This window comes from Pelobates fuscus, chromosome 5 (genome assembly GCF_036172605.1).
Source record: "Pelobates fuscus isolate aPelFus1 chromosome 5, aPelFus1.pri, whole genome shotgun sequence".
Lineage (NCBI taxonomy): Eukaryota > Metazoa > Chordata > Amphibia > Anura > Pelobatidae > Pelobates > Pelobates fuscus.
Window position 1 is genome coordinate 128,906,518 of NC_086321.1, and position 12,052 is coordinate 128,918,569.

Genomic DNA, 12,052 nt, shown 5'->3' on the forward strand with positions numbered 1-12,052 from the left:
GATTATGGGTAAACTAGCTTGGCTACTGAAATGAAACTTTGAACAGAAGAATAAACATACTTCTTATGTATAACTAAACATTCTGGTAAATTTAAAAAAATAGAGTCATTTAAAGGACCTATGAAATGGCCTGGGTGCAGTGGTGTTGTCATTTAAAAATTCAAGATAAAATATTGCCATTTTGCAGAAACGTTAATGTCTATCTTGAGGAGTTAAGCACACCTCCAGTGGCTGTCGTACTGATGGCCACTGGAGGAGCTTCCACTGCACGATCAATTAAAATGTCACATGATGTCACGTGACCCAATGCTTTTTTTATGGGGAAGCTTGGATGTGTGGGTGGCACTCGCTGGGCATGCGCAGCTGCCCATTGTTGGAGGAGAGAGATAAGCAGCGCCCAGGAAGCCTTTCTGCTGGAGTAAGTTGAGTAAAATCCTCTTTATTTTATTATTTTTGTGACACACATGGGGGGGTGGGGGAGGGGTTGGGGGGTGGGGAGGACCACTATAAGGACGGGGACACAGGTTTGTATTCTACACACTTTAGTTTTCCTTTAAAAGCCAGATCTGTAAAGTGACTGAGCCGCTTTAAGTTCACAGGAACACGAACGATCCTTCCTACACATATCTCTGCAGTGCAGAGGTTCAGTTTAATGCCATAGTTTGCCTTCTCCAGAACTGTTACTTTAGTAAATGTGGTTAGCTCATGCCCAATCCTGTTGTATTCTGCTTTCTAAGATCTTGGAAATTTGTGTTCCAGATATTTTTTCTTCCAATCGTCTATCATCATCAACCTTTTATCCTTCTGCTTCTGCTGCGCCTACCGTCCCCATGTCTGACACTGGTTTGCGTTCTTGTAGTCAGGCATTGCAGGTAAGATGGATTTTTTTTCAAAGCAATCATTTGGACATTTACCAAAGTTAAAGTGGAGGAAAAAATTGCAATACAAGTTTTTGAAATGTTTATGTAAAGGATAATTTGAACTGGTGTTTGAGAATCTATAATTTCCAAAGATAAAGTCTTACATTTTGAGCATGTCCCTTTTGCTTTCCGCAAATGCCGACAGACCATGTATGGCCTAACGACATTTACATTCTGTGTCTTTTATCCATCTTAAAGGAATGCTATAACCTCACTGTAGTGGTTATGGTTCCAGGAAAATGATAGCCTCCCTGTAGTGGTTGTGGTGCAGGAACAGTATAGCCTCCCTTTAGTGGTTATGGCGCCTTTAGCCCCCTTCCATTGTTCTTAATGAAACTTTTTTTTTTTTTTTTCTTTTTGTTTTTTTACTGTTTGACTCATTAATTAGTGGGGGGGTTATATTTGGCCGCAACTACTATTGTGCATGTCTAACAGTGGTAATTGCTGTTCCATGTATGTCATAAATGTGCTTAAAATCTACCCATTTTACAGTAGTTTGTTTAAATTCAATGCATAGAATATTGGCTTGATATTAAGGGTGCTATCGTGTCTGGCAGTCTTATTGGTCTCTTCATCTCACTCTGCAACAAAGCTGCTTGTTAAAACTGTGAATTTCCACCATAAATTTAAAACCCTTACTCGGTAAATAAACCATTTACTATTGCATGTTTGTACCAAACACTATAGATCATTTTCCTACAGCTACCATGTTTTTCTAAACTGTATTTCCAGCCTTCTGTCGTATCGAGTAATACCCTCACTCCCGTGAACCTTGATGAGGAGCTAATACCGTCCCCAGGCGCTCCCTCCATTGCATCACACGTCCCAGAAGTGAAGCGGGAACGAGCAGCTAGTTTGGGCAGCATCCCTAGAACTCATAGACCAGTTAAGTTTAATTCAGAAACATCTGTAAGCAGCCAGCACGGTTTAGTTCCAGTTTTCCCTCCTTCTGTGACGCTCTTCCAAAACCAATCTGCTTCACCAACCGTGCCTCCGAATACATGCCTAGCACCTCAGGCATCTATTGTTCACCAGGACACTGATAAATTCAAACTCTGCGGCAACTCTGTTATCACGCACACTGCCTCGGCAACACAGACCCATAATCCTGCTTCAACGACGTTTAGTCAGAACCAGAACCTAATTCTTACAACTCAACAACAAGTGCCTTGTAACATTTCACTGCAGCCTGCAGGATTAACTCAACAAAATGCACATCAGACTCATACATACTTTGCCCTCTCCAATTCTGGAGTGAAGCAGAAAAAGCAGCCCCAAAAAATTGTTCCTGCTCCCCCTCATCCAGAAACTGTATCTTTACTTTTTGCACCTGGTAAGTGTGATATTTTATGTAGTTTTTTTATTTTATTTTTATATATATCTCTCTAAATGCAAATGTCTCTTGCAACAACAATTAAGGTAAGGTTTCTCATCATTTACTCTCTGATCTTTATTTTTAAAATGTATTTTATTACTATTGCGCAACATATTTACTTTTTTACCAAAGCAATTTATTAGTTTGTTCATGTAAGTTTGTTATCCCTACTCACCACTGACCTGGTTTATGGTAGTTTGCCTAAACAAAGGGTGCTTGAGAGTGGATTTGTCATAATTCATTAGAAATGTTGTTACAAAAAAGCACAATGGCTTGTTGGTATATTACCTGATGTGTGACACTGGGCTTTGATCCTCTTCCAGTGATCTTCTCTTCCACCAGGAAATTTGGCTAGGAAGATATCCATCCTATCCAATCTATACAATAATTTACAATATTTTAGTCGGGAATGAAATGGGAGATGCTTGACATGCACACTACCATAGCTATATAACTGTATATTGACTTTAATTGAAATCGGCACCTCCTAGGCATACATAACACTTGTATTTTTTTTGGTTTGTTTGTTTGTTTAACATAGCTTGTATTTAACAAGATTCTGGAAGTATTCCTTAGAGACTCTTGATTTGTTCGCATCATGCAGCTGCGTGTTTATGCTTTAAATATCCCTCTCCATGACATCCCATTGGTGGTTTATTGAAGTGATATCGGGTAACTGTAAACCTCAATGACATTCACTGGATTTATAATATTTATGGAACTAGGTTGAGATGACATAAACTTTGTTACATGGTTCATAATCCCTGGTAGAAATGGCCACTGGAAGATAGGTTGACTGTGGCCATGAAGGGATGCACATGATCAGCAACAATAATCTGGTAAGTTGTGACATTTAACTCCAGGCAACACAATCACTTAATGGAGGTCCCCAGGCGCCTGCTTACTTCAAGGAGTTAAACTGTTAATGAAGTTTTGTATCCAGGGCCTCCTCAAACCAAAAACTCTTCATTTCAATGACATTGTTATGGGGCCTGGAGTGTTCCTTTAACCCCTTAAGGACCAAACTTCTGGAATAAAATGGAATCATGACGTGTCACACACGTCATGTGTCCTTAAGGGGTTAAACAATGCTAACTGTTATTAAAGGGGCCCAATATGTTTCAAGAAAATATTCCCCCACACAATTATACCACCATAACCATGAACTGTTGGCAAAGGCAGGATGGGTTTGCTGATTTTACTGCAAATTTTGACAAAAGTGTCTGTCCCTGTCCAGTGTTCCTATGTCACCTTAAAAATCAATATCCTGTTCTCAGCTCACAAAAGTTTAATGTGACTGCTCCTGTGCCAATACACTTCAAGGTTTGTCATGATGTGTGCTCAGAGGGGTGTTTTTCTGGATAGTACTGTTGTAATTATTTTAATTACAGTTAACCTTACTTTCAGCTTGAACCAGTCTGCCAATACTCTCTCTATAGCAAGGCATTTTTACCCACAGAATGCCCTACAATTGGATATATTTTATTTTTGGCAACAACTTTTAGACATAGTTGTGCAGCCCGGCTGACAGGCAGGAAGACAGTGTCAAGAACTTGCCTCTCTGCAATGTCACTTATTCTAGCCAATCAGGACCATAGCTGAACCTCTGTATACAAACATAGAATGGGACGGCAGATAAGAACCATTCGGTGCATCTAGTCTGCCCAATTTTCTAAATACTTTCATTAGTCCCTGGACTTATCTTATAGCTAGGATAGCCTTATGCCTAACCCACGCATGCTTAAGCTCCTTTACTGTGTTAACCTCTACCAATTCACCTGGAGGGCTATTCCATGCATCCATTGTATGTTCCTCTTCCTAATCTGTCACTGGAGCTCAGAGCGTTTGAACAGAAACACAACAGGATTTGTAATAGGCAAGAGAAACAAAAAAGGCGTATGTATGGGGGCTTGGGGTGATTAATCTTTTGTGGACACCATGATCACTGCAGCATGCTGTAGTGCAGGGCTGGACAAATGCTTGGAATCTAGGAGCCAGCTAAAAAAAAATTAGAACCAGTTGGTTGTTTGTGGTTTTTTTAGTTGTTTTTTTTTAAAGTTTCATTTTGGTCAAATGGTTTTTATTAGAATTTATAATATAAAAAGAAATACCGGTATATACGTAAGGACTAGGCAGTGCTGGATTAATAAAATGTTGGTATCCCCCCCCCAAAAAAATATATATAAAGTACAACATAAAAATATATTTATAAAAATAAAAAGGGGGTAATACATCCAATCGTCAAGTAATATCATATGAGTATATCAAGCAGTTATTAAACCGCTATACAGGTCTACAATTTAAAACAGATAAAAAAAGAAAAATGTAATAATCCACAGATGAGAGAATAACCTAAACTAAAGTGGACATGTCTTACATAATTTATCATCCCAGGTGTTCCAAAAGATTTAGAGCTTTTCGTTTATGGTTAGTCACATCTGAGTGTTAATTGAAAGTGTTTATTTTCGAATAATAACTATAACACCTCTTTGATGGAACGGTTTCAGATCTCAAATATCTAGGAATAAAAGAGGCCGCAGCAATGAGTATATGGCCTACCATAATCTTGACAATTTTTTACTCTACTATAGTTTGATCTGTTTTCTTTATAATATTGTGTATGTCTTTCCAAAAGGCCTGTATTTTAGGGCATGGCCACAGTTAATGAGACAATGAGCCATCATAAAGTCCATTTTAGTTGTAGACCTTGGTGACACAAATAGGTAACAAATAGAAATGATTCTTTACTAAATTTGTTATCTCCAATTTGTTATAATTGTGATCCAGTTCGGAACCCCTAAAGCACTCCTGAAGTGTAAGAGAGATAATGTCATATTCCTCAACAGAAGAATTTTAAAAATTATATATATTTTTTAATTCTTTATTTTGTTCGTGCAGAGGTTGAACATGTGGAGCTGCACTGCCACAACAACTGGCGCAACCAGGTTTGTATTCACATTTAAACATATGGCCTTAAAGAGAAACATTGCACTTTTTTTTTTTTTTTTAAAGTAGATAAGTAAACAGGCTTATGTCTGTAGCTTCATAAAACCAAAGGCAAACAGTAGCTCGGCTCACATATACATTTCACCCAGTAGTCACAGCGAGAGTATCGTCAGGCTAGGACATTGCATTATGGAAATGAGCTATACACTCCTATCCTAGTATCTGACTACACATGGTTATGCATATAATATAGTAGGTCTAGTTCAAGCTGTTGGCTTTAAACGAGCTACACTAGGTGAAAGAAAAATAAATAAATAAGAGGAACTGGCTTGAGTACTTGTAAACAAAGTTATATTACATACAGGAGTCCACCACTTGGAGAAAACTTAAGCAGGTTTAAGTGATGCAAGTAGAGGTGAGTTACTTAGAAATCGGTTCAGAAGAAATCATATAGCATGGATAAGCTTATACATGTAAAATAAAACCAAAATATAACTGGACACATGCTGAATGTGGGTATCAGAGCCATAGGTGTCTGCCAAAGATTACAATGACCCGTAGGGTGTAGATTGTAGAGGCAGGACCCCAGCTCCACATGCCACTCGAGTTAACCCCTTTTAGCCTATACCCACAGGGTATACAGAACTGTCCAGCATGGGGGTGATTTGCCAGGAAGCGACACTCTCGCTTAGTGAGGAGATGTCCAGCCTCAGACGGTATGGGGGGGCAGCCTCAGAGGTGACTGCGGTGGTGTCTTTGTGTAACTTAGGACAGGTGCTTGTATGTTGGGACACGGCACTCCACAGCAGCAGTGTGCAGGACATTGGTCCTTAACTCGCTTCCTCAGCTGGTAGTGTTGTTACTGCAGCTTTCGTCGCTTTAATCTAGTCGAGTGAGTGTGGGGTAACTTTCGTCCCTTAGGTGCTTCCCAGGTCACTTCTTGTTGCTTTCCCTTCTCCCGTGTTGCCTTTGCTTGCCTTGCACGGTTGCCCAGCATGGCCCAGAATCTGTCAAATATGGCTTCCAGAGTATCCGTCACTTTGTTACTAGGGCCTGCTGAGTCAGGCTGCAGCAGTTTCGAACCGTAAATTGGGTATCCCAGGGTGCAGTGCAGTCTCCTAGTCACGAAAATTGCTTTTAGCAGTCTGTACGATCGGGTAGTCGGGCAATAAACCCAGAATCTTGGCTCCAGACTCAGGAGCTTTTGACATGCACGTCTAGTCTGCTTGGATGTCCGGCTCTGCCCCCTTCTAAATTATATTTATCTTTTAATTTATCAATAGAAAGTAAACTATTTCATTCCAAAACTTTGTCTAAGTTATATAAGGAATGGGATTTCCATAATGTTAAATCAATTTGTGGAATATCTTCTTTCAAAACAGACAGTGGCATGGCATGAGAGCAGTCGTGAAATTCTCTTATTTTTCCAAACACAATGTCCCTAGCCTTTTTTGTGATTTTCATAGGATTGGAACATGTTTCTGATTCTTGGGCATTTACAGTCGGGTAACCACAGAATTTTTTACTTGAACGTGGGGCAATTTGATCAATTTCCATTTGTAGCTATTTAGGCTGATTTACATCCAAATTAAATTTTAAAGCTTCTGTTGCATTTGTGGCAAAATAGTATTGTTTTTAAAGCACGGGATATCCAATCATCCACTAGTCCTATGTTGTTGTAACAATAGTTTAAACCTACTAGACTTTTTCCTCCCAATTAAAACTGGTCATTGCAGAATGCATCTTCTTTAAAAAAAAAAAAAAAAAAAGGAAAAGGGTATAGCCAAAGGAATCGCTCTTGCAAAGTACAGGATCTGAGGAAGTGAAATGGGGTGGAATTTTGGGCACTACTTGAGATCTTTACCTGGTTTAGGAAGAGCAAGTATTTGACCATACAAGACCTCCTCTGGCATCTTCCCAGTATTCCAAAATATTAATTGAACAGTTTGATCATCTGTGGTATTAAAATGTTGGAAAGGGTTTTGTAATAAGTCATAGTAAAGCCATCTGAGCCTGGAGGTTTACCTGATGGAGTTAACTCCATGTAACTCCCACAATCTACATTTATTGTGTTTGCCAACAGTGTTGCCAATATGCTGAAACAAACAAAAAAAAAAAAATATTACAGAATGACACCAGGACCAAAAAACTGAGAAAAGTGTATCCTTACATAGTTCTGAGGTGAAAGAATGCCCAAAAAAAGCAAGTACCCAAGCCATCTATTAACTTGGATAAGCTAGAGGGAGACCCCTTTTTTATACCGCTAATGAGGTTTACTGCAGGAGCTCCATGAAGATCAGCTTAACCCCTTAAGGACACATGACGTGTGTGACATGTCACGACTCCCTTTTATTCCAGAAGTTTGGTCCTTAAGGGGTTAATGTAGTGGCTCTGGTGTCTATATCCTGTCCCTGTAGACTTTTCAAAGTAAACATTGCCTTTTCAGAAAAAAGGCACGATTTACATTACTGCCTAGTAACACCTCTAGTGACCGTTACTCGGACCACCACTACAGGTGATTCCTATTCCAGTTCTGCACAGTATGCAGCACCTACGTTCAGCATCGCCAAGCTCTGCATGGAGACACTAAATATTTCATATAGAGATGCATTGACTCAATGTATCTCTATGAGAAGATGCTGATTGGCTCTGCACGTTTAGTCGTGCATGCACAATAGCTTTCTAATGCTTTTCAATTGAAAAGCATTGGGTTGGCTGAGATCATCAAGATTGATTATCTCAGCCATGGAGGTGGGACCAGCCTCGGCGACATCAGTAAAGCTTGGGGAAAAAAGGTTAGTAAAAACACCTTTCCGTACAATCAGAGGGGGGCCGATTACTTAAACACACACTTTTTCATACACTCACAAATTTTTACCTTTGGTAGAGCTGACGTGGATCTTTAATCTGTGGTCCAGTGTGGTTGCTCTCTAATTCTCCTGCAGCTTTTGCTCTACTTCCTCTTGCGTTGTTTAGTAATGCCAGGGCCAGAGTGACGTCATATTCCAACTCCCAGCATCACTAAACAGCTCGTGAGGAAGCAAAGCAAGAACTACAGAAAGATACTGCTTCCTCAGTCAGCTGCCTCCTTGCTCCCTCAAGCAGTCGCCTCAGCATAAAGGCTGACAAACACCTAGGTGCCAGGACAAAATCCCTAGTTGCCATGGCAACTTGGCATCTGGGATTTGTCGAGCCCTGCTGTAGTGGTTATGATGCGTGCAATGTTCCTTTAAAAAACATAGAGGATTTACTTACAAATATATGCTTTTGTGTGACAATTTTGAATATTGCAACTTCTATTCAGGTTATAGTTTCAGCACTCCAAATTTAGCAGATTAATATGTTTATAAAATCCATATTTCGCTACTTGCAATATTTCACTCTGTATTTTAATTTTTTAATTTTTTTTTTTAAAGTGAGTCTATTTTCAATTTGAGTGTTTGATATCATTTTTACATACCTACAGAAAACTCCATCCCCCTCATAAAAAAAAAAATGTTTTTTGTTTTGGTTTAATATTTGTGTGTAATGTTTTTTTATTTTGCATACATATAGGGTATCAGAGGGAAACTCTATATGTCCTTTAATCTATTAATATATATTGCCAACATACCATTGCAGCATGCAGCATTTCAAGAGTTTTCCTCTCTTCCTCATATATATACATATAATTATTAAGTTAAACTGGGACAAACTCACAGCAAAACTGCAAAAAATACCTGTGTCACAGACATTGAATTTCAGGAGTCAGTCATTAAGAGTTTACACTGCTAAATTTGGAATATTGCTATGGATATAGATTTGAGATTTCTGCATCTCACAAACACTTGTTTCCCCGGTAAAGAACTGCAAATCTTAAGCCTCACTGTGACCTTGAAAACACCATTTGATGTGTCTTCATATGAAAGCCCCCACTAAACAAGCTGTGAGAAATCATTCTCCTGAGGAATATAGTTTCTCTTGACTTATATTTCACAACAATCCCAAAAGAATGTTGTTTTGATATATGAGAGTGCTGATAATGTGACCAAAAAAGTTAATCAAATGGCAATTTTATTGTGCCCTTTCATCAAGCCATAATCTTCGACATGATTTACTGCCTTAAATGCATGTTACTGCAAATGTACTGCCTGTGTTTATTCTCTTAACTATGTAATTAAAAAGGAGGTATAAACTATATATCTAGGGTGGGAGACTGTTTTGTATTACCAACAGTCTGGTTTTCAGTCGTGACGTCATGGCAGCAGCTAACCTATTTAGCACTGCAAAAATAGTTCCTAACATTACAGGAAGCAGTGTTTGCATTTATTATGTAGAGCAGAGCTCAATGTTTCCACTTAACGCTAGTGATTGGCGAGAGAAAACTCTGCCTTGGAGAGTAGACATTTACCCCTGGTGAATGTGCCATGGACTCTTCTGTCTTGCAGTGACGAGTATGTTTTAAGGTCATGGCTAGTAGTATAGGACTTGAAGACTTGAAATTTTAAACCCTGTGTGAAGCATCTGTGAGCAGTAACAGAGGCCTGGATACGCAAAACAGAGGAAATGTTCCGCCTTGGAATGTGTCTGGTTGTTGTATTTTTACAGTCTGATATTAAATATATCAAAATGGTTTCTAGCATGAGGTACAGTAATATTTTAACTCTCCACCTTATTTACTGGTCCCTATGGCAAGCAGACAACATTATATTGTTTTGTTTTTTTTCAAGCACATCTAATGAAGAAGAGAAGAAATGTTATGCTGTATAATCTCTTCAAATCTTAATATAACTGTGTATGTGCAGATATAGATTTGTATGTGTAGATATTGACAACGCCTTCATTTATGTGTTTTTGTTTTTTTATTTAATGTAATTTACAGTGTATTTGGATGTGGGTCTCCATCAAAGGCAAAGGTGATTTCTCAAGTTCCAAACTTGGAATAAAATCATCACAGATTTGTATTTTTATTATAATAATAATATGTGCATGACAATCCTTAAATCTATATCCATTTTCCAGAGAATGCAGTGTTAAAAATAAAATAAATAAAAAAATCTTTTCACATTGTGTAATCTTATGGTTTTTGATATTATGTAAGGGTGATTGTATCTTCTAGTTCTTCATATAAGCAGTTATTAAAATGATTACTTAATGTATACACTTGGGTAGTTAGGGAAAAAATCATGGACCCCTTGAAATCACTAAGAATTAATTGGTAGGTTACAGCATTTTATTTGAACTTTCTCTGCATCCAGTGTACATGAATATCTTTTCCAGCTTCTTTTCCAGGTCAAACTCAAGCTGTGATTGTGTCTCCTGCATCTCTTAAGACAGACAGCCTACTGGCTCCAAGAATTACGCAACCCAATGTTGTTATTGCACCAGCTGGAATTGCAGGAGTAAGAGACTCATTATGTCACTGTAATTTTCTAAATAAACGTAAAGTGATACTGTCACTAAAATACTTGTTTTGGCACTAATTAGAGTAATATACTTTTCCAAATTCCCATTAGCAAGTCATGGTAGACCACACTAACTGCACCATTCCATTCTCTCAACTTACTTCTTATTTATTAGGATTACTGGGATAAGTTTAAGGAGGTACAGAAACTCCAGTATTCCAGTTGCTAGATTTAGAAATGTATGTTCCTAGATTTAAATATTTTGTATATAAGGTAAAGGCATGTGCACATTTGTGTGTAGTTCCCGTATGTCTAATAGGGGTGTAATAGTGCAGTGACGGTATGTGAATAATTGCAAGAGTATATTTGTGTTTAGCATATGTTTCTGTGGATGAAACCGTATATATATGTATGTACTTAGTGACTGTGTGTGAATACATGGGTGTAAGTGTGAGTGGTGTTACTGTGTTAATTGAGGTATATATTTATGTGCTGAAACATTTGTGCATTGTCACACAAGGAGTAACTCCACGCACAAATACGTCAACACATTTCATAATTTGCCCTTGGTTCAATGAGATTATGCACACAATTTTGTGAATGCAGTTATGCTTTCCTGTGGAATACAACTGTGCATCTTTGTGTTTTCTCACTATGTGGGTATTTGTGTAAAGAAACAATGTTTGTGATTGTGGTTTGTCTAAAATATGGATTGACATGTGTATTTTTGTGTTGCACCTGTATGTAACTGCACAGGAGTCTGTGTAGCAAGTTGGCATAATTCTAAATGATTTTTTTTTTGGAATCACTATCTCCCTCACCTTATCCCCATCAAGATTGTCATTAATTCCTCTCAAGTTTCACATTAAGAAACTCATGTGCTCCAGACAGATTTTAGACAAATCAACCAGGTGGCACTGGCTGGCAGTACTCAACACAGGTGGCATATGAAACCCTCACAACCCTTGCATTGCCATTATGGTAATGAAAGAGGTTCTAGATATTATAAAATGCCATTGCCTCCCTGAACCTCTCTATGAATCCACAATCAATATAAAGACAGACCATGCCAGTTGAGATGATATGACTTTGCTAGACCAAAATATTGGTCTCGCAGGGAAAGCCAGGTACAAGACCGACCGGGAAGAAGTCTTAGTTCTACAAGAAATATCAAAGATAAACCCATCTGGGGAAAAAGAACGAGCATCAGCTCGAACATTGGAAACTCTCTTGTAAGAAATAAAGCAAAACAGCATAACAAGTTTGGCAGAAAGTTGTTTTAGGGATAAAGAAGCCTTATGCAGCCAATCATTGAGAAATCTCAGAACGAGAGAGACCTCCCACATGGTGGAGTACCATGGAAGTGGCAGTCATACAAGACAAATGCCACAAAAAAGTCGACACATGATTGGGTGACATCTGACTGA

At 38.4% G+C, this 12,052-nt stretch overlaps 1 protein-coding gene across 1 annotated transcript in view; it reads left to right on the plus strand.

The window, feature by feature from the left end:
• MLXIP (MLX interacting protein) overlaps positions 1-12,052 on the plus strand; it is an 83,457-nt gene that overhangs the window by 55,738 nt on the left and 15,667 nt on the right. The window contains exons 8-10 of the mRNA XM_063454272.1: positions 760-872; positions 1,653-2,253; positions 10,501-10,622. Coding sequence (XP_063310342.1) covers positions 760-872; positions 1,653-2,253; positions 10,501-10,622 — 836 coding nt within the window. The remainder of the gene's footprint in view (positions 1-759; positions 873-1,652; positions 2,254-10,500; positions 10,623-12,052) is intronic.